The sequence below is a fragment of the Anopheles funestus genome, chromosome 2RL, assembly GCF_943734845.2.
Source record: "Anopheles funestus chromosome 2RL, idAnoFuneDA-416_04, whole genome shotgun sequence".
In the NCBI taxonomy this organism is placed as follows: Eukaryota; Metazoa; Arthropoda; class Insecta; order Diptera; family Culicidae; genus Anopheles; species Anopheles funestus.
This window is the reverse complement of record NC_064598.1, coordinates 95,583,584-95,606,336: the sequence shown is the minus strand read 5'-3', so window position 1 is coordinate 95,606,336 and position 22,753 is coordinate 95,583,584. Positions and strand designations below refer to the sequence as shown.

At 42.0% G+C, this 22,753-nt stretch overlaps 2 protein-coding genes across 5 annotated transcripts in view; one reads left to right on the top strand and one right to left on the bottom strand.

Moving 5' to 3' along the window:
* The window catches only part of LOC125763339 (laminin subunit alpha-1), a 272,329-nt gene that overhangs the window by 52,190 nt on the left and 197,386 nt on the right, over positions 1-22,753 (bottom strand). For all 4 annotated transcript variants that reach the window (XR_007418340.1, XM_049426336.1, XM_049426335.1 and 1 more), the window contains exons 3-4: positions 7,841-8,027; positions 7,528-7,693 (exon numbers count right to left, since the gene is read on the bottom strand). Coding sequence is in view for 3 of the 4 variants with exons in the window: in XM_049426336.1 (XP_049282293.1) it covers positions 7,528-7,693; positions 7,841-8,027 (353 nt within the window). In the remaining variant the exon portion in view is untranslated. The remainder of the gene's footprint in view (positions 1-7,527; positions 7,694-7,840; positions 8,028-22,753) is intronic.
* Positions 1-22,753, top strand: part of LOC125763388 (rab3 GTPase-activating protein catalytic subunit) — a 356,077-nt gene that overhangs the window by 223,894 nt on the left and 109,430 nt on the right. The window contains exon 6 of the transcript XR_007418345.1: positions 3,897-4,001. The gene's annotated coding sequence lies outside the window, so the exon portion shown is untranslated. The remainder of the gene's footprint in view (positions 1-3,896; positions 4,002-22,753) is intronic.

Here is a 22,753-nt window from a genome sequence, read left to right as displayed (position 1 = left end):
TTATTTCAACACGTTTTATCGCACTAAACCGATGCATCGATTAGCGTATATTCCACCGCCGACATGGGAGGCTTAACGCCCGTTGCATATGGTAGCGTATCGAGACGGCTATTGAGATGTGTTGAGGCCCATTAAAGCGATGTAAATCGATTATTTATATTTGTTGCAGAGCGGCGCAGGTGTGTGTTTGAATGTTTCTCGTCTTGCATAGAGATTACATTCGAACGGAGCATGTTTTTGGTGAATGGTTTACAGGTGAGCTTTAGCATTATGCAACTGAAACTGCAAATGAGCATGAATGCAAATAGATTCCATTTAAAATATTAGATTTTTTCTGTGTAAGACCAGGGAAGTTTGGAGAATTGCCTGGAACAATGACTGTTATTTCTTGGAACCGTATGCTCCAAGGATTTCCCAAAGGTTGGACTTGTGCAAACTTGTGTTCCAGAGACTTTATCTGGGAGCATACTGAATAGACCAAAGACTCTCGATTCATCCCCTGCATTAACAGCCCGTGTTAATCCCCTGCATTAACAGCGCCTCTTCCAGACTCATCGCCGGGTTTCTGGAAGGTGACTTCACGGTAACCTTTTTTCCGGAAGTATTTCAATCATACCCCAAGGAAGGGTTTTAGTATATTTAGTTAAAAATATTCAATTGATTAATTTTGAAGCCTCGATTCGATGTTTTAAAATTGTTTCGCTGTGATCCCTAATTGATAGCAATCAGTTACTTGAAGCTATCTAATACTGCTAAGCTTCAAGCAGAAAATTTTCTACGTATTTTTCCACCATACAACATCACCATCCCCGTCACTTAATCGTGCCATCCGATCCGATCGAGATGTGTTCGTGCGATAAGATGAAACATGTTTACACGAACCCTAGCCTCCGTTGTGCCACAGCCTTAATCGAGAAAAAGCTCACGGAAGCGAGCAAAACGTAAATTAATGACAAAAAGGACGCTGAAAAAAACATACACACCGAACGTGACGACAAACCAAAAAGGTAGAAAGAGCAAATGGGAAAAACAACGAAACCTGCTGAAGGGCAAAAAACGCAAGCAAAACAAATAAGGTGTATAGTAGTAGTTGCAAACCAGCTGTTCGGTGTACATCGATTATTTGCTGACCGGCGAAGGAGTGTTTTACCTCCCAGCAACTGTTTTGATTAATGTGCAACGAGCAGTTTTGTGTTTCTTTCTCAAAGAAATGGCGTTCGTTTATGATTGCCGATTGTTATGGAACGTGATTAATGAAGATCTTCTCGATAATCGCTCGTGCAATCAGTATGTTGTCGGTGGTTGAAATAATTTTTTTTACGAAACCATACATCGTTTAATGTGATGGAAAGATAATTCAATTAAAGCTTACTTTCACAACGACAATAGCGTAAACCATACAGTTAAAAGGTTAAAAGGTTTGATTCGGAATGCTTCCGAATAATTTGACTCTCCTGTGTACGTCAATTGCCGTGCAACTTGAAACCGTTCGTGCGTTTCCAGCTGGGAGGTTTATTGCATGTGTCGTCGAGCAACGGACCGTGGAACCATTTGGGGCAGACATTATGCGATAATGTCTTAATTTGGGTGTTGTTACGCTCACGAAAAAAAAAGAATCCAACCTACAATCAAGGCTCATAAAATACGATTAGCTAAGTGAGTGCTTCCCGCGGGCTTCACCCTATTTACGTACCGATCACATTTAACGAATACTGTCATTTGATTGCTGGCGTTGGCTGGGTTGATCGTATTTTTGTCTTCAAGCTTGAAGCTGATCTGCATGCTGCAGTTTCTCCCACACGGCCACCGGGAGTTGACCTTTTTCTCGGGTGAATTGTTTCAAGAGGGTCCAATTTGTCGGTTTGAGATTGGCGTGCGTGATCGCAATTTAAATTGCTGTCGCAACATATAACTCCCAGATCATTATACAAATGAGTTACGGTTGCTCCATTGTCCAATAAAACCAATTATGAATTTAATAGTTTTTAGTCAATTTATGAAAACAAACCTGTTTATTTCAGTATAAAATAGTCAAATAAATCGATTTTATAATAATAACAAAAAAACAACCCTAAAGAATAAAAAATCATCTTCCGCTGCCGCATTAGGGTCATTAAAAGTCATTATAAAGATGAAATGCAAACAAACCAACAAAATGCAGCATGTAGAATGCTTGGAACTCTCACGCTCTCTAACCGCATGTTGATTATAGCAAACAGCCATAACAACATTTAAACTGCAGAAGCAACACAAAGTGATTGTAGAGGTACAAACAACAACTTCAACATATCCTCATTCTTGCACTCTCGAAGTTTTCGAATGCATTTCACAGCCAAAGCAAACTAATATTTCCATTCTTGAGCTGGACCTCTCACACTGAAGCATTTGCCGTTTAAAGACCACGGTACCAGGTTTGGTGATCATATTTCAAGCGCACCGAAATCGAACTACCGCATCGTTCTCCTGTTCTCCTGGGTGTCGGGTTATGAGCCAGAAGTGTGTTTACAAACCACTTGTCGAGACAATGGCAAACAAAGCTACCCGTTGTCACCAACACATCTTTGCCGATTTGAAATGTCGGCATAAGGGTGGAGTTGTGTAGATTTTTTCTAAAGAATAGTATAAAGTTGGACTTTATTTTATTAACGGAATTCTCAAGTGAAGAGGTAAATGATTCAAAGATTGCTATCCATTTTTAAAATATAAATATTTTCATCACAAAGCAATAAAAATGCTCCTTTCTTGGTGGTCTCTGACAAGATACTGGCTGGCTACTGACAAGCTATTTCCATTTAACTCAAGAGATACTGATACTCGCTATGCTTTACTACGTCGTAGCTAGTGAAACGCAACCAACGCAACGCTAATCGACTTTTTCTTCTGATAGAAAAAAAAACCGAAACACAATCTGTAATGAAAGCGACTGCCACACGAATGTCAGAGCACTGTCAGACGATAGTCCCGTGAAGTGAAGCTATGCCGAAAAAATGCCAAACCTACTTCAGCTGAGTCAAACCCAAATCGGTTGTAGACCTAAATTGAGCTACCGGAAGCAAACCTTTTCACCCTTTCACGTCAATCTAAGCGTTAATCTTCAAAGGAATGAAGGGCTCGAAGGTAAAGTTTATGCGGAGCAGTGAATTTGACCTTATTTTGGAAGTCTATTTGGAGTCCATTGGTGGTTTTTTGGGGCGAAAATTTGCCGCCACGAAGAAAACGTTTGTGACGCAACGTTTTGGAAGCGAAGATTTTATTGTGATATTTGATAGTATCGTAGTAGCGCAACATTCGATATGATTATCTGATCAGATCGATTTATTGCCTAGACTATTAGATACGTCTAATTAATTGTTTCTCATCTTACTGCATAGTTATTCGATAGCTTTTTTAAACAAACAAAAATTAAAACGTAAGCAATGAAACTGTTTACAAACATACTCATGCTTACATGTAAGATATATCCAAAAATTATGACAGTTTCGTTTTTATGAATTTATGTCACGCAATCCCAGCCCAATTAAGCTGACAAAAGGTACTTTCCAAATTCCAACCAAACCGTACATTGCAGGTGTCTCTGCAGTTACCATTCACCCAAGAATGGCTATAAAAGACGTTCAATCGTTTAGATATCAACATGCAATCCCTTCAGCCCTTTCACAACAAGATCACCAAGAGGCAAACACAATCAAATTGGATTGGGATTTTTTTTTGCGATCTCCACACCAAAAAACCGTACCGAACGTATTCTGCACGATGGCTTTACAAAAACCAACCAACAACATTACCGGTGCCCGTTTTGGGATGACTGGTGCTGGCTCTAACAGATGTAACACGAAAACAACAAAAAAGAATTGAGAAAGGAGGTTTACTGTTTGTTTTTTTGTTTTTTTTTTCAGACATCACCCACCCCAAGACCAGCAAAAGCGACAGGAACACATCAGTGGCAGCGAGTCGGGAATCGCACTCATTAAAACATTCTTTTTCCCATTCCCGGACCTACGGTAAGCTAAATATGGCAACCGTGCCTTATAAAAACGTTGAACTGATTGGGATGCACGGGAAGGAAAACCCTTTCGAAACGGGAACAGAACTAGCGAGGGTTGCTGTGAGCGCTTTTCCCGGTGGTGCTTGTTTCGGGAAGCCGAGCCGAAGTGACCATGGCTAGCAAAGCATAACCATGCCCATATCCTAGCGTACCGCAAAACAGGTTGATAGCATTGTCCACTTCCAATTACTGCGCGTTTGCAGTTATTCTGCGCCCGATGCCTGCCGTCGGAGTCGTGGTTTTGTGAGGTTCCAGCCAGCAGTGGTTGCTGGTTTCGATTCGATCTACATTGCCATAGCCGGGTTCGGTTTGCCGAAAACGGAATTCTTCTTACCGCTCCGGGGTTCCTAAATGGAGCATCTTAGAACGTAGTTGATCTTCCCGACGGTGCTATGATCGGATCAGTCCGTCAATGCGATAACAGACGGACAATGAATATTGTACGTGCTCTCGTGTTGTGCGTTCTTGTTCCGATCGCAGTTTGATCCCAGGTTGGATTTTGAAGTCGTCTCATGCCGAGCATGCGCCTTAAATGGAACGTCGATGGGAGAAAACACACAGAATGATGAGCCAAGAGCCATAAAGTAACTGTGGAACAGTTTAATGAGAGGATCGAGTTGATATTAAGTGATAAACTTCAAATTGTTTTGTCCGAATGAGCCCTCATGAAGAGTACCTCCTCTAATGTATTTTTCGCCTACAAATCAGCATACAAAAATATCCTTTTCAACGAGCTAAACCTCTCTTAACGAGCAATTGTACTTCTGGAATTGCTTGGTTGGTGGAAACATTAAAGAAATGTTGGCCTGATTTGGAGAGTTCTGGATATCTTAGTAATACTAATGATATACTTTTTACATTAATTAGGACATAAATACGTTTCCCAATTTTTCAAATAAGGTTTTATGGAACTCCAATTCTCACATCGTTAAATCGTTTCTTATTGGTTCTTTTATAATATACCTTTTTTCAGCAATGAACTAACACCCGTCCCAAAACGGTTTCCACACATAAATAAAACATCCTCTCGCACTGTATATCCGGCAAAACGATCACATTTCAAGTCGAATTGTTCTCTTTATCGATGATGCAGTACAGATTTGGATGTAACGGTGGTGTGCCTTTCGGGGTCGAGCCTAATTTTCAGAACCATTTCTCGATCCTCCAATCTCTGGACGTACCGGCAGAAGGTTTCGATCGATAAGGAAACCCCACTCTGCGGGACACAATCCGGTGCGGGCAGGAAACAGCAAACGAGAAAACTTTAAAAGCACTTTACACGAGCATCGGAGCCCTTGCTTTTTGGCGGGAGATTAATTGCATACCCATTTTTCAGCTGCCTAACAATCTCCCGAAAGTGCTTTGAAAAGGAAAACTGCATCACTTCTGTACCGTCGAAGAGAGGGTTTTTTTTTGGGTTTCGAGATGAAACTTGCGCAAATGTGACCTGCACATTCTGGGAAGGCAGCGGCACGAATATGGAGTGCCGCTCATAAATAAGTGCAGCATCGATAATAGGAGTGAAGGGCTTGAATACCTTTTTGGCGGTTTGTTGTGAGAAATTTCGTGCGATCAAATGTGAAGCAGGGAATTAATTTAATTATCAACGCTGCGGAAGGTTCCAAGAACATGTTACTTTGGTTAATGATTGCTACCAGAGTTAACATTTGCATTTGTATTGAGGATATGTTAAAATACTTAACGTGAAATAAAATTATAGCTGGTGGACCGAAATAGTGTGGTTTGAGGAGAAAAACAGAACCGCAATAAAAGGAGAACAGATGATAAATCTTGGGGGTCTTTGACTCAAATGAATTCTGCCGTCTAAAGATAGCTCGAAAAGCCAAGAAAAGCATCAAAAACTTTGAATTTCTTCACGATGCAGTTGTACGATGAAATATTTATACATTTCTCATCAAGATTTCAAACAAAACAGCTTAACTTTAATCATCTCCATACTGTTCTGAGACTATAGTAATATTCTACACAAAGAACCACGTCCAACACTATCTCCTCAAGCTTCAAGTCAATTCTGAAGAAAAGAGATTTCATTTTTGCCACCTACAGAAATCGAATTACCATTCCATTCCTAACGGAATACCTTTAAAAAATACCAACTCCCATCCGATGGCGTACAAAGTCCCATTATTCCTGGCATCATTTTGACATGACACACTGTCCCGTCTGGATGATTTGACAGTTACGCGTTGACAGGAGACTGCCCAAAAGCCTGCCGTTCCGTGTGATAAAACCCACAATTAAACACACCGAAAATCTTCCAACACTAATTTGACGATGAGGTTGATGTGCGCCTGTTGTAACGGATAATCCCCCCGGTGGGTTGGAGGCATTCACTACCTAAACCCCGTAGCTAAGCTCCGGCTCATGCTGCTACTGAGGAGTCATAATTTGTATTCAAATCAAATCGACACCTTTCTTGGGGAAGCGTTGTTTCACACACACACCCCGGTACTACCAAAAACCGACGTCATATCACCAGACTCGTGCCAGAGCACGGACTGGAAGATGCGTCTGGTAATGGTCGGAGCCGGACGAAAGACGAAAGATGTGTAAGATTTCAAAACATCTAGACCAGATCTCGCCGCAATCGCGTTGCATTTGGGAGGAACTTGTACAGTCAGGTATGGTGAAGATCGTGGTGGTTAGCATAAACAGATCGATCGGTGCCGCAGAGCGGTGTTGGAAGAGATTAGAAACAGATGCACCAGACTGTGGAGCCATCTGAAAATGCATTCACGGTTCTAGCCTGAACATGGCAGACACGTCTCAACATTCACCCTTAGCGACAAGTTCTTGGAAGGTGATCTTGGCCCGACGATCTCCGAGTGAGGTGCGATTGGGTAAGGAGTGAAACATGGCCCATCACACTGATGCAAAGAGATACAAGTATCCAAGAAGATAAACAAACGTTCACGTGCCGGTTTTGGGTGTAAGCTAAAGTATTGAAGGGAATGTCATTTGAGTAAAATTTTATTATTTTTAAACATTACATATGCTTTACAATTAAACTAATTTGAAACCACATTTAACACATGTTCAAGCTGTAACAATTTTTATAGCTACTAAAAAGTTTAATACTTTTCGGTCTACCTCATACTGATAGCAACAGCATCCAAATAAACATTCAGCCGGCTTATGACGTCGTTCAACAGATTTTACAAAAATACTTAACCTTCCATCATTCTTTTTACTAATGGCTGTCCTACTAATATATCCCGATTTGACACTTGCCGTCAAGTAAACAACCATGCTTGGATGTGAGAGGTTAAGCGACACCACCAAATCTTGTCCAAATTAAAAGAACGATCCTCCGCTTCCTCTCGTTCACTCACTTCACTAGTAACACATAAAAGCGAAACCGACCTGCCGAATCGTGATCGTTTGGAGGAATTTTCGTTTTTTTGCGCATCAGCGAAAGCGAACCAAGCGACGATGAAACAAATTCAACAACTCGTACTTACCTGTCCGAGATCGAGATTGATCGTCACGCGATCATTTTTAGCGCCTTTCTGCAACGTCGGGCTTTGCCACCAGCTGTTCGTACCATCGACGATATTTGTGATCGGGTGGCGTTTCTCCGGGTCAGGATTGTTCGCGTCACAGATACCGCACTGGGAACCGCGCGTACTGCGTTTGTAGAGAGAAGGACAAGAAGCGAAACATACCGAAATTAAAAAAAAAACTTTAAACATAAAACATTCACCAACCGATCGAAGCGCCCTCCGCGTCAAGAAGATTCAACGCGAGCGTGGTTTAACATGCCGACATTCTTACCGTCCAGTGCCTTCCGTTAGCCGGCAGTATTCTTCCCGGCCCGTCTGACCACAGGTCGCATTCACGGAGATTGTCGCCCGGAGGGCTACATTAAAAAATGATGGCCACAAACCGGACGCTTTCGGAAGTTGCTGCTCGTAGTCCGCGGTTGCGGTGGAAACCGTCAGGCCAGAAAATAATTTTAACTCTGCAAAAATATGAAACACGAGAAGAAAAAAAGAATATTATATGAGAAACAGAGGTACAGGTTCTTTTTTGGAAGTGAAGAATATAATTAAAACGATTCTGCCAAGCGCTTGGGTTAATCACAAACAAACACACGCATGGCCGCGTTATTGGTGTCTCATGGTGAGATGAAAGAGCGCACGCCACCATCACTCAAGGGTAATAATTTCCCAACCCCCAACCCCCATATCTTGTGGACTCCCCGTTAGCGACAGAGAAGCAATAATCATTCCAAAAATACATCCTGCGTGTTTGAGTCACACACACGAGATACCATTACATTTGTCAGCTAAGAAAGGTCGTAAAGATCTGGCCCGGAAATCCAGACCAATCTTCCCTGTGCAGCTTACTCATCCCGTTCGCCCGTAGCTTCCCTCTTCTCCCGCACCGTAAATAAGCAACATTTTCAACAACAAACGACCCCAAAAGTATGAGCCGTGGCCTTGTTTTAACGATCTCTTGTCACCCATTTAGTGCTGGAATTTCTCACGGTGCATAAGTTCTCGATCACGGGTGGAGCGAGGTGACATCTTCAACACTCGACAGCAGTGCGTCTTCATCTATGCTAGAGTGCTCCAGTGAATCGATCGTAACTTTTTTACGTCCTGTAATGCATGCAGTACCCGCACGTTTTTTATTATGTTTGGTGTGCCGAAAATTATGAGCACTCATTCAGGTCGTTAAACGAAATCGATACATTTATCACTTTCCTTTTGGCGGAGTGTTTCCCGCTGGAAGATTGATGCAATTGCATCCCTTTCATGGTTGTTTGTTAGATTTATACGATGCACGATCAGCCCTGCACCATCAGTGATGTGAGGTTTTTTGGAAAGCTTTACCACCAGAGAGTTATAGCAAAGCACAGCAGTGATAATAACAATACAGACTGCATGAATTGATGTTATGTGCTCTGGTAGAATAAATTCTTATCTTACACGAAGTCTGGACATTATGTACCTCCAAGAGAAATAGATGTCGTCAGACATTAAACTTTTGGCGATTTCAATGCATCTTTGGCGACGCAAATTTGACGAAAATAAGACAATTTCATTGATGTTTAGTCGTGTCATTAGCTCGTGGAAGAAAATTTAGAAGCATTAGTGTTTAAAATATGAAAAGATGAAAAACAGACTCAGCGACGAGTGACTACTATGCCTCTTTATATCTTTGTTTCAACAGCTCCTTAAATACCCTTGCCATACACAGCGATTGCCATCGGTAAGCTGACCAAAAATGGACAAAAAAAAGGCTTGCTCGCGGAAGATTTTGCAAAAAACCCACTTGTTGCACCGCGGATAAAATATTCATCCTCGCGGCCGTTTGGTCATGTAGTGTTGTGTGCATCTTTTTTTTGCGCCCTCCTAACGCCTGCAAAGCAGTGGCCGCATCTTGTCGAAAGCATCGTTTATGTTTGCCCAGCATGGGCTCCCGAAAGAACAACAACGCGGCGTGACTACAGCTGGTGGTGGAAAAATTCTTCGTCTTACAGTTTTATCAATTAGGCAATATTTCATAATTAAAGACACGAGAAAACTGCGGACCCACCCTGTCTGTCTAAGGAAGGTTGCCCCGTACTGGGGTAGCCCTTCGAAACAGTCTGATGGCGCGACACGCTGCATTATGAAAATTTAATATTGATTTAGTGTTAGCGATCGTGAACGATCGTGCACGGATCGTCGTTGAACACCGTGCAAACCACCGTTAGTTCGACAGAAATGTTTAATACGGTAAGAGAAGATGTCTTCATTGGTGGGGTAGCTACCCTTACCGCCACTCACCCTTCACTGGAAGCTTTTTTCCGCCGTCTTTTACCGGCTTCTATGAATAAATGTACATATGCAACAACGAATGCGGCAAAATTAATGACTTTAGGCAGCTCCTTCCTAACAGCGCGCTTTGTTTTCTATGATTTCTCCTAAACCGGGTCCATTCTGGAAGCTAAATAGGATAAGATGGTAGATTGAGATATGCAGCAGATACCCTGTTGCACCCTAAAGAGGGAGAGAGAGAAGGCGTCTCAAGCGCCAACATAAATGGCTCTTGTTTTCGAAATGATTTATTGATACTGTTTGTTTCCCCGCTAAATGCCGTACTCAAACCAAACAATACCGACAAAGCAAAACCTCCTTCAGTGGTATAATGCTCACACGAGCATGCTCGATGGAGTGAGTGCCGCGTTTGGCTCAACGCGCTGAAACTTCGTACGTGCCGTGCATTGTCATTTATTCAATTAACACGTTTTTACAAGCATTATGAGGCAGATTTCCTACCCTAGCTGTAATGTTGTAGATGAGTTGACTAAACAGGTGTATTTAGCTAATAATGCACGATGCGTTGAAGCTACTCTATGCACGTTACGTAGAGCAAAATAATGGAAAAAATACAGTAATATATTTTAAAAATTTTCTCCAAGGACTCAGGAGTATTCTTCGCTCCATTAGCGAAATTGTGCCTCAAAGAGTAAACTCATTCTCATACTTAAATGCAAATTCTCAAATTCCTTGGTACGTGGATACTACTGAACAAAATTTTAGAAAATAATATTTTATCAAACTTCTGAGGAAAATTTAACTACTAATTCTAACAATCTGGAAATTGTGATTTTCTCTCATTATTTTAATTTAGCTCAACTTTGAAACTTCAGAGATCTCTCCCTCAAACTACACCGTACACACATGATTATTAATATTATTAACAACCTTCCACCTACATGTTTGCTTTTCTCATTTCGTCTTTCAGCCCACTACATGGGTTTGGCTTCCGAAATACAACCCCCGAGGCCGAGTACCGCACACACAACAAAACGCAACAATCAAACATTCTCAAATTGAAAGTAAAGGTACGATACAATTCGCTGCTTGCCGTGCATTGAAGCAACAGCACAGCAGGCAACAGTCATTAAGCACCCAGTACTGCCCATGTATATAAATATTCAAATTTTCCTCTCCTTCCCCCGTTCGAGTTTATTATCGTATTTTACGCCAAATTAACTTATAAAATCAAGACTCACAAGCATCGTACCGATCGATGGTTGGTAGAATATTGTATGGAAAACCAAGACCAAGGTACGTTCGATGCATGGATGCGTTTGAACGACAGCAAACTAAATTTACTTTCATCCACTAATAATGGCTATTGGGTGTTGGTGGTTTACCACCAGACGTACCAGAACCGATTGTTCCAGACTCTCTCTCCTCGCCCAACACAAACATCGATCAACGTTCCAGCCCCTTTCATTCTTGTTTCGTACGCGATGCAGCGCCGTGAAAAATTGCCCCACCAGAACAACAGAACGAGCGACGAGAGTACATAAATTTTACCACCAAACAACAGATTCCGAATTTCTTGTGGCAGGTTTGGTGTTGTGTGTTTCACGATCATGCTTTTCTTATTTTATTTTGCACGTAAATCATAACATTTTCGATCGTTCAAATACGATTTTCTTTCGAAGATATTCTCCAACCATTTTCCCACAATGGACATCCAGACCGGCAATGAAACTGGTGGTCATTTATTTCTTTCTCTTCGTCAAACAATCCTGCGCAAGGCAAATTACCTCTTCTCGAAATGCATTCGCCGTACTGTGCAACACAATCGTTCTAGAATTCGATCCTTTCGAAAGCCGGCAACGTTCGCATTCGGTGGAAAGAGCAGCGCATCGTTCGCATACGACTCTCAAACGTGTAAATCTTGGCGGGAAGATAAAATTGTGCGTTCGGGAATTCATTTTAAACCAACACTAAACACTGTTTGTAAACAAGCTGCGTAAAGCAAATACATGCACGATGGACACACGGGACCAGGGCCTACGAGCTAGGAGTGCGTGTCGTTAGTGAAACTGCTGCATCTTAAAAGATGTGTCTGCTGGGTACGCTTTCGTTATTAATAAGCAAACAACCATTGAACAGCAAAAAATCCTCACCGCAAGAACATCGTGTATTGGAGACGCCTCGAAGAATAAATGCAACGGGCGTAATGAATCGTGCAGAAATTTTAATTGAAGTTTCGTGTTTACTATTGAACACCAAACGTCCACCGCGGTCCTGTGGTAGCTAATAGGTAATTTGTAAACACAGCTGTCAATAAGACGCAAACTATGGTTGTGATATAAAAAGGCCATCATGTTCTCCAAGATATGCTACGTGCGATGAAAGACAATCTCCAGCAGGGAGTATCTTCATGCTGTATCGAAATCATTGCGTTCTGCTCTATTTAATACCTCTCCGGAAGGGAGTTTTAAAGAAGCCATTTACCTCTTAGCATTAGACATTCCAGTAGTTAATGCTACAAATTATCACAGATCATATCAGTGGCGGAATTTAGGGTCGCAAGTCTTCTGGTTTAAAAAATTGTGCAAAAGCTAAAACAACTTCTCAATTAACCGAAGATATTCTGAAGTTGTTCCAACAATTTTAAGATCTCTTATCACTTAGTTCGCGTAGTGTTTGATCGCCCTTTATTCTCATCAGAGAGCATCCTCTATTTTATTCGACTGGGGAACTCATCTGAATCTTCCTTGTCAAACGGACACTGTGCTGTGCATGCAGAGTCGCTTAAATAGTTTGACCTCCACTACGAAGAAAACGCACAAAACGGTACAGGTCTTTAAACGAGACAAAAAGTGACTGAATTAATGATCTACTTGTGGATGGACAGCAAAGGGACAGAGTTGAAGGTGGAGAGCAAAAAAAAAGAAAAGCATAAATCTTTTTTTTACGCGCTTTGGTGACTAATGGCGTGTGCGCGTCTCGTAAAGCTCGTATGTCGGTTTGCACTTCATTCAAACAAAACAGATTTTACACTACGCGAACCCTATCTCAACCTCCGTCCCCAGTTGCAGTGATTCGGATACTCAGTTTCAGTTGTGTCGAGCCGCGTCAACCGTTTGGCATCGTGTGAAGGGTAACGTACGGTGACGCTATTTTTGGTGTCTAGCAAAAGACATTACCGAAGGCGGTGTGCAGGAAGTGTGCAGTGTGCGAGCGGGTCGCAAAAGAAGCAATTAATGTGCCGATGCAGAAAATAATGCAACTAAAGAGGGAGTCCGCGTCTCCGTAAGTAGGCGCGTCTGCCGTATGTGGAGCATGCGCACAACAGTTGACAGTGAAATGTTAATGAACTTTAATAACCCAATGGAACGAATGGAACGATTGTGGTGCTGGGGGGAAAATTGTAGAAATTTTTAATAAAAAAAAACATATTTTTGAGTGCAAGTGAGAAAATTGAGGCCATTTTTGGATTAATTCCAAATAGACGTGGAATGTCAGAAAGCTTTACAAATCTTTAAGTTAAGTAAGTTTTGTAAGTGAACTACTCCATAAGCACAGTTTTGATATTGAATAATTAAATTTGTAGTATTTTTCCATCACCCAAGCTAGTACCTTTTTAAGATTTGAATTATTATATGATGTATGAGCCTAATCACTTTTACTCGCTTCATCTTCTCAACAAAATTTCCTTCTCTGACATCCAAATCACTGCGGTTGGATGAACGACAACCAGACAAGACGTGATGCCCCGATTCAATTCGTCTGGCGAATGATACGTCACTTCCGGTGTCCGGACTCCATGCATACACCCTTGTCTGCCACCGATCGAACGATCGCTCGTGACAGATGACAGAACGTGTGCGAGCGTGAGATGAGAAAGACCTAAAAGACACCCAAAAGTAAGACACCGATCTCAACCCATTCCACGGTGGTCGTCCGGAAGGGCAAGTTTTCGTTTGAAATGCAAAATGAAAATAAATCCCTTTCGGTGTAGGAAAAATGAGGAAATTCACTTCAAACGGGCATATTGGAGAGTTTTCTTCTACCTCCGGTAAAACGAGTTCTGGCACGAGAGTCAAACCGTTAACGAAGACCAACAGACGATTGACATAAACATTAAGCATCAGCCTTCTGTTTGCTGCCAATAGAAACATTATGAACTTGAACTGGGATCGACACCCTGAAACACTTGACACTGGAGGTCTCGCTTGTTCGCGTGGTGCTGAATGATGTTCACAACTACCAAGCAGCAGCAATGAAGTGTTATCGATAATACGCCTTAATTACAGCATCTCCTTACAAGCATCTCCTTATACATTCCAACGTCTGAAGAATGAATCCGCTGCGTTAAGCAAGTCTCATATAAATTAAGTGTTGGGCTTGACAAATGCATTGCTTGTTACATTGCTATCGACAACCAGTCGAGAGTCACCGGACAAAGTACCACTTTTAAGCCGCTCGGTATGATTAATTGGATGGGGCTAGACGGGTTGCAAAACAAGCAATTGGACCGACGAGAGCAAAGAAAGCAAGTCTTTCAATGTGTAATTCTAGTATTTAAACACTACGACGATCTTGATCCGTAGTTCGTTTATGCAGGCAACAATCTTACTGCGTGGTGTAAATTGAACATCCCAAGGAAGCTGTAATTCCGCTTGGATACGATGGGAAAGCGCAAGGCGTGAAACTAATTACAAGCGATTGGCGACTTGTTTAGAAAGTGTTACATTACTCACTTCAAGAAGCGTGTTTCTCTCGTTTTCGTTGTTCGTGTTGTGTTCCTGTTGTATGCGATGTATCTTTGAGGAATGTTCTGTGAATGGAATATTGGGTGACTTATGACACAGAGGAGTTCACTTTTTGAATCCACTCGCTGACGAGAAAGAGCTGCTTCTTTGAGTATGGAAAGAGATTTCTAAGCTCCCAGATTTATTAGTTTTAATTGAAATGAAAACATTTATATTTTTTTTATTACTCAAATCGAAGTCGAAGGACTCTCCCAAGGGATTGAACACTTCGCATCCCAATGTGTGTTTTCGCAGTTCCTTAGTTTTTGTTCCCATTTTACACCTCCCAAAACCGATCGCGTGAGCCACCGGCAATCGTCGCTCGTGAAATCGCTCCATATGCCGAAAAAAAGGGCAAAAAAAATCCAATCCACACCAACCGAGTAAGGCATTGCATTCATCGGCAAGGCGCCATCTAAATTACGGTGCGGTTCCTTTGTGCCCGGGCGCACCACCGGCGGCATGCACACCGTTTCGGGAAGTGTTGTTCCCATTCTTCACCGTAACTGCTGCGAGACGAATGCCGTATGTGGGCAAATGGCAGCGATCACGCGCACCCCGTTTCATTCCGTTCCGATGTTTCGATCGTGCACGGGTAGGGAAAAATCGCAAACGCTTCCCTCCTGATCGCCGATCGTCGACCAGCTACGGGGGGAAATTACTTTGCATCATTTGCATGCACGCAGATGCCATCCGAAAGACTGCGGTTTCTCTATCGGTGTGACCAGGGTATTTGCTTGTTTCCTTTTTTTGGGTAGAAAGATTATCAGCATCCCCAGGGTCGTTCGTATAAACGCAGTGTACAGTGTTGCACTATAGCACCATATTTGGTGGCAATGCAGGGTGTTCTTGTGTATTTTCCACGCCCTTTGCTTTGTAATGCGCTTCGGGGAAACAGGGCCAAAGAACAATATTACATCAATGATAATTGGCGTTTTAACACACTGCCGTTCTTAAGCCACCCGGGTTGATGAAATATGATTAAAAGACTTCAGAGAAATCTTGAAAAATGTTGAGAGTGAAGAACTGCCCAAGATTATAAAACAATTCTGTGTAGTTCATTTAATGATAAATATTACAGAATTATTTTAAATTTTTTAAAGAATTCTTATCATAAAATGAATTTTAATAATAAACTAAGGTGAGATATATGCAGTATGATCGAGAGAAAGGAAGCAAATCGATATTCAGAAATTCTCGAAAAGAGGTAAATCAATCGACTTAGAATTTTCAACAGAAATTCTTTAGAAGATCTATCAATACTCAACATGGATATTTCTCTTGTTCTTTTTTTACTGACAAATATTCAATTAAAAACTACTTTTTGTTCTTCAAATGTTCGCCATTTTGATTATTATTTATAATTGGAATTAGTAACTCCATAAATTCTTGGGGAAATGGAAATGGAAATTCTTCGTAAGTAGCTATTGGCAAACGTCACAAACTCATATAAGCACAGGAAGGCATATAAAAATAATTAAAAACGTTAACATTTATTCCACATATTATCACATATTGACATTATTGACCTGCTCTCCGTGCGATAAACTCTCACCACGCTTCCATGTTCATCAACATGATATCCGCTAATGTGGACGTTTTTCACAAACTTGCATGCTTGCTGTTTGCCACAGATGATGAAGAGTGCACCGATAAACTCTAAACCTTCCGATGCGTTTTGCACCCCTCCGATGATAGGGTGCAACGATTTGTTTATGTGGCCATCACTCTTCAACACCATGCTGCATCAATCCACCCCAACGGAGAAGGATAATATGGAAAACAGCAGTCACCGCTCTGCGCATGCAACATCGATGCAAACGGTCTGGTTTTGTTGCCGTTTCGACGGTATCTACGAACGATCTCCAACCATGTGGGAAGGCGTGTTGCGCTTCCAATGCACTTTACACGGCTATGAAAAGGGATCTCCGGGAGGGCGACCGGTTTTCCCAGAGGGATATCTTTCTCAACAAATCTTGGGTCAAGATGGAAGGAAACAACCGAACCGGCGACGATCAAGATCGTCTATCGGATGCATATTAGAATGCTCGAGTATTAATGCTCGACCCATGCGGGACGAGCGATTGCATTTGACGTGATCTACCGGTAATTGCATAGTGCAGTTAGCTGCAATGGTTCGGCCACTCAATCGTGACTTTCGTAGTGATTGAAGAATTTCTCCGAACGTGTTTGGAATTATCACATCCTTACAACCGGTCACAGTTGAAACATCATAATTTGCCTCTCATCGGGACGTCAGTTAGCAAACAAGCAGCAACTCACCATTCAACTTGTGGAATGTACATGTAAGTACTTCCAGAATTATGAGTCTAAGTCATTTGATTAACTTTACTGCATAACAGGTGATTTGTTTGTAAAAGAATGTTGCTACTCAAAGGCATTTCACCTCACCTCAGGCAACTCATCGACCAGAATTCCGAAACCATGACATTCGGCATGTACGACATGCCATTATTTGCTCATTGACAATGCCACGAGCGGCTTCATTTGTAGCCTCATAATGGGTACGTGCATTCTGCATTGATGACTTTACCTTATGGTCAGACTGGCTGTTGCAAGCATTATTCACCCGTTTCGTTAGGATGAGTAAAATCTTCCCTTTTTTTCTACAAGATCTACTCAACGAGCTTTCACGCCCTCTCGATGCCGAAAGCCGAAACACCTTTCTGCACAAGGTATGTCTCTGCGAGCCTGCGTGCGCATGATGCTGCCCTCTTGCGATGAACCCATGAATTATTCATCTCGCTCGGGAAGTCTAGTCGAGTAGGCGCAATAGAGGTAAATGTGGCCGCCACAACGAGCTGCCAACAGGTCGGCGTTCGCTACACCGCTGAAGGTACTCACTTAAAATGGCATTAGCCGAGTGGCGCCTCAGACCACCGCGAACCGAAACGCTTCTTCACGTGCTTGTTGCAATCGCCGTGGACAGCTGTTCGTGGTACAAAAACAAAAAAAAACAGTACAAGTGAGCTGAACAACACGAGAAGGAGAACCTCTCCTAAAGGGTATGATTACCGACTACCAGGCTCTGACCAGCGACTCCGGGAGCAGATTGGTGCGCGGTGCGACTATGGCAGCATCTTTGCAATCACACAACGAACCGCTCTGCGTACCGATCGGCTACGCTGAGGAGGGTATGTACACACCGGGACGGTGATTATGGAGATGGTAAAGATTCATTCCGTGATTTGCACCTTATGCAAAAGTGCAACCCATCGATCAACGGAATCCTAGCGATCGGAAGCCGAGATTAAAGATGGTGGAGAGGAGCAAAGAATAAAGACAATCCGTACATAAAGGGAATTATGTACGAGACGATGTTCGACGTCAACACCCGGAGACGACTCAGTTGAACAAATTGCACAAGTAGCAATGGTGCAGAGTTTACGACTTTTTTTTTTTGCCTCCATAGATTGGCAACATCTGGTCGAACGGTTGTTGAATGGAGGAAACATTACAGACAAACTAGCAAATCCTGATGAAAGCTGAAGCGCACCTATGTTCCCATCAAGGGTAAAATATTTAAGGAAGAAATGCTTCTTTTTTCAAGTTTCTTGTAAGTGATCCAGGCGGAGGAAATGACTTTGATTGGATGCTGACCTATAAACTAGATGGCACAGTTGTTTCTTTTTTTTGTATGAAGATGCGGATACAAAAACAAAACTAGCTCACGATCACCATTATTTTTACGGAAAAGAAAAATATTATTTTCTTCCTACATAATACACATTATCACGCCATGTTTCCTAACATAAAGCAACAAAGATTGCAATACAATTTGTTTTTCTCGCTGTTAATCCGAAGAACACCGTAAACATCTCACCGGCAGTGATCGACGCTTTATCGAGCTCATCATTCAAATCTGCAGCCACATAAAACCACAGAAACCGGGAGCATATATTTACCTTCCAACCGAGATCGTTACTGTCTGTGGGGGAAAATTTACGACCCATCACCCATGGCACACTGTTGTTCGGTAGCATCATTGTTTCGCGCTGTGCAACAAAAACAAAGCGACAACTTTAAACAAAATACACCAATCAGCCTGCAGACATTGATCCCTGATTGGGTACCAAAAGATCACATTTGAAAACGCACAGTGACGGATGAATGCTGTAAAGCGAGAATTTAGCAATCGGAAAACCACAAACAAAACAGAACCGAAGGCAATTAGTTGACCTCGAAATTTGCCCCAAAAAACATTCGGTCATTTGTGTCGAAACAGATGCTAAATATGAAACAAAGAAAAAATGAACTTCCATCTTACTTTTGGAACTCTATTGTATTTACGCTGAATTTCTCGAAGAAGAAAAAAACTTACAAAAATACATTGTAGTACGAGTCATCTTCGAAGCAAAAGAAAAGATTCCTTTGCGGTTTGCAGACATCCTCGGGAAGAGTTTCAATTTCTCTCAACCCCATTTGTTCGCCCATAAACCCATCGGGCGGGATCGTTTTTTTCCATTAGGAAGCTTATCTTAAATGTGACGTAAAATGGTAAAAGTGATAGCTTCTACACCATTCAAAGAACCATTATTGTCAATCCGCTGTTCATAAACGGCCAAACCAGTGAATGTGGTGGTAAATGATACACCCACCACATCCGTACCGTACTTTGGGAGCCCAAGGAGAAGCAAAAAAAAAGGTGTCGACAGACAATTCGAATGCATTCGAATCCGATTAACTAAACGGTGGATCATCAGCCATCTTGTATATCAGCCGCCCGATACGTTAATGACCTTCGAATCGGTCGCGCCAAGGAAAAGCTCAAACAACTGATCAAAAGAACCGATCATCGAGTGAAGAAAGATTGATCGGAAAGCTTACCAGCTGGTTCGTTTTTTTTTTGGTTAAAAATAACGGAAATAATGACCGTTTTATTATAATTTCACCCCGCCCATTACTTATCTAAATCGTATTCAAACGATGCATTTTATGCAAGGTGCAGTTGTTGGAAATAGTTTTCCAAGAGATCTCTCCTCGAGATATTTCTCAAACTGTTCTGGACGAAAAACTCTTGGAGGAATTTTTAATTTTAAAACCTAAACTTTAAAATAAAAATGACTACTTTCTTCAAATTGAAACCAATTCTGGACTTTTTTCATGTTGGAATGTAAAATACAGGGGAAAATCTGGATTCATTTCCATTTTTACGATCTTTGAGAAATCATTGCAATTCGGAGATTTTAGTAAAAGCTCAAGGAAAGTCGACCGAAAAATTATCAAGAAAATTATCAGAGATTGTAAATAGCATTTTAACAACCCTGTGATGTTTTATTTTGCTTTGAAAAATATTTACGCAAATGTTGAAAAGCATTCCCCTTGAGCAAGATGCAAACACTGTGCGGCGAACAAACTTGCCCGCAATTCATCACGCAACAACATGCGGTAGCTTCTGTGCCTGATAATGAATTCATAATACTGATGCCCTTAAGGGAGTGCATCCATTTCAACGAGACCACCCAGAAGCTCGCACGCACACGATTGTACTCTTTTTTCAACTTTAGTTTGTTTTTGTTTTACGTCAGATTTGGTGATTGAAATTCGATCAATTTACTCTTGCTCCGGTTGGGCTACAAATTACCCATGAAGCAAGTGGCGCTTTCACGCAAAGGTGCGTCATATAAGTGAAACCCAGTGTGCTTGTGCCCGTGAAGTGCTGGCAGTAGCCGTGAGGTTAACGATCGCAGACAGGAAATTAATTAGCCCAATGTTTGCCCACAGGATTCGCACACCACCAAAATGTGGTTCCTGCTTAAACTCTGGTCCTTCTGGATGACTCTCAGGCTGAAGAGCTGCTTATGAGTGATGGTGGATGATAAAGATGGATACTCCCAAAGCCCTTCCGAGATCTTTCTCTTCCCGACAGACAGATAGACTCAGGACTTGAGAGCGATCGAGGGCATCTTTCAACGTCCACTCAAATCGCGCCAAACCTTCAGCAAATTTTCAGCCAGTTTACAAAAGCGCACGTTTAATAATCAATTACGCGCAGTGCACCTCCTCGGGTGGGATCGTAAATCATCGAATGTTGATTTTTAATTATACACACCGCATGCGCAGTGAGATGATGGAAGGGTTTTTCATTTCCTTATGAGATGTGCAGTTTTTTTTGTTTTCGTTGGCAAAAATGCATCCTTTTTTGTTTCAAATTTCAATCAATAAACGAGTGAGCAAAAATCAATTCTAAAAGCGTTGCAGCATAGCACAATTTAATTAGGCAAGCTACTGTAATATCAATAAACCGATTAAGATTGCATTAATAACATAAACAAGCAGGACTTAAATAAATAACTCCTCGAAAACAACTCACAATTACTCTCAATTATTTTGTCGATTTAAACTGTGCCGAGTGAAATGTAAACTATTCGCATGCCACAACTCGGACAGAAGTGTTGCTCCGTCCGGTTCTTGATTATCAATTAACAACCAATTTTTCATTAAAAATAACACATCAACGTACGTCCGGCCCCGAGGGCAGAAGCATAATTAAATATTGATCTACCGCGGTGGCAAACAATCGTGCCTCGGAATCGACGGATCTCACCGTTGCCATATAATTACTGGATATTTGTTACAAAATATGATGATGCACGCATTCGTGCATTCAAACCAGCCTCACTCACGTTTGAATTGGCTTCTTTTATTTTTGTTCCTTTGAAGCAGATAAATAAAAGCCACTTTTCATCTGCCCTAAACAAGCGCTTTCTCTTTTGCTCTCGGTCGGCTTTATCCCCTTACACAAATTAGAACCGAAGGATAACAGCAAACCTTTGGCCACTCGACGTTGAATGTTCTTGGTATAGGAACGAGTGCCCTCTGAGAAGATTCTTGACCGCCCGGGTAGCATTATTTATGCTCGTAAACTGTTTTTGCTCCGGTCCTACTCATACCTGCTCTCATACGGTCTACTATTTATTCAATCGTGCCCTCCCTTTCATGACTGCTTTCTTGCGCTTAGAAGTGTTCGTGACAACAACAACAACAAAAATGCCGCCAACAACAAGAAGCCGCCAAAAACTATCAGCTCAGCTGCAGCTTTTCGATGCGGACCGGGAAGTGATAGGAGTGTCCACAATCATCTAAAACCCGGGCAGCGATACAATCTTCGAACACTTTATGCTTTGTGCTTAGATTCGGCACCGTATCACCGTGTACCGTAGCCTGCAAAAGGGACACGAAGCACACGCTTGCATAGTTTTCTCACTGTAAAGGAAGCGACCAATTTACCTGCCTGGTACGGGTGGAAAAAAAAGAATATTTCAACAGCGCGGCCAGGAACATCCCTTCAAGCTCATGATCGGTTTGGGAAAAAACAATCCTACCATGGAGCGTGATAAAAACAAAAGGGTCTACCTTTTTGGGACAGCTGTCTGGCGCACAGGAAGCGTTTGAGTGGGTCTTACATACTGTCCTTGATGAAACGTAAGCTCTCGTACGGTTCCACACATCCAATACCTCGGATGCGGGTGGTAGGATTTATGTGTTCCTTTATCACACCTACCGCACCAGGGCAGAAGCACCGTAAAACCCGGCGTAAAAACCAGCAGCAGTGCTCACGCAGCCACCAGATGCCCAGATTCATTCGGTATGTGTCCTTCGTACGTATCAACAATTCCAACTGCAGCGATGAGAACAACAACTCAGACAACCGAACACCGGGGCTCGTGAACGCAGGAAGCTTCAATTCCACGAATACGCACTCTCACAATAACGCACTCAACAATGCGCACCGGAATGTAAGCAATTAAAAAGCCGATTGTTGGCATTTCGGGAGGGCTCCCGCACCGGGCAGGGGTCCGTTCACGTTCTCAAGCATGTGTTCTCGAGCTAAACGAGGGACGAAAACGCGTCGTTAAGGTTATGCAGGGCATGCATCTTGTGGAGTAACGAGACACAAAAAAACAAGCTTTTTGAGATCGTTCTGTTCATAACGAATCATTTTCCAACTAATAATGAACACGAATTTCTGGTTATTCCAAAATCTTTGCAAATTTGAAAATATCAGAAAATTCCATAAACTCCAATATCCAATTCCATAAACTAAATCTAGTCTTAGAATAGAGTTTTGAAGATCTATTAAGCTTGATAATAGAGATCCAGAGTCATCT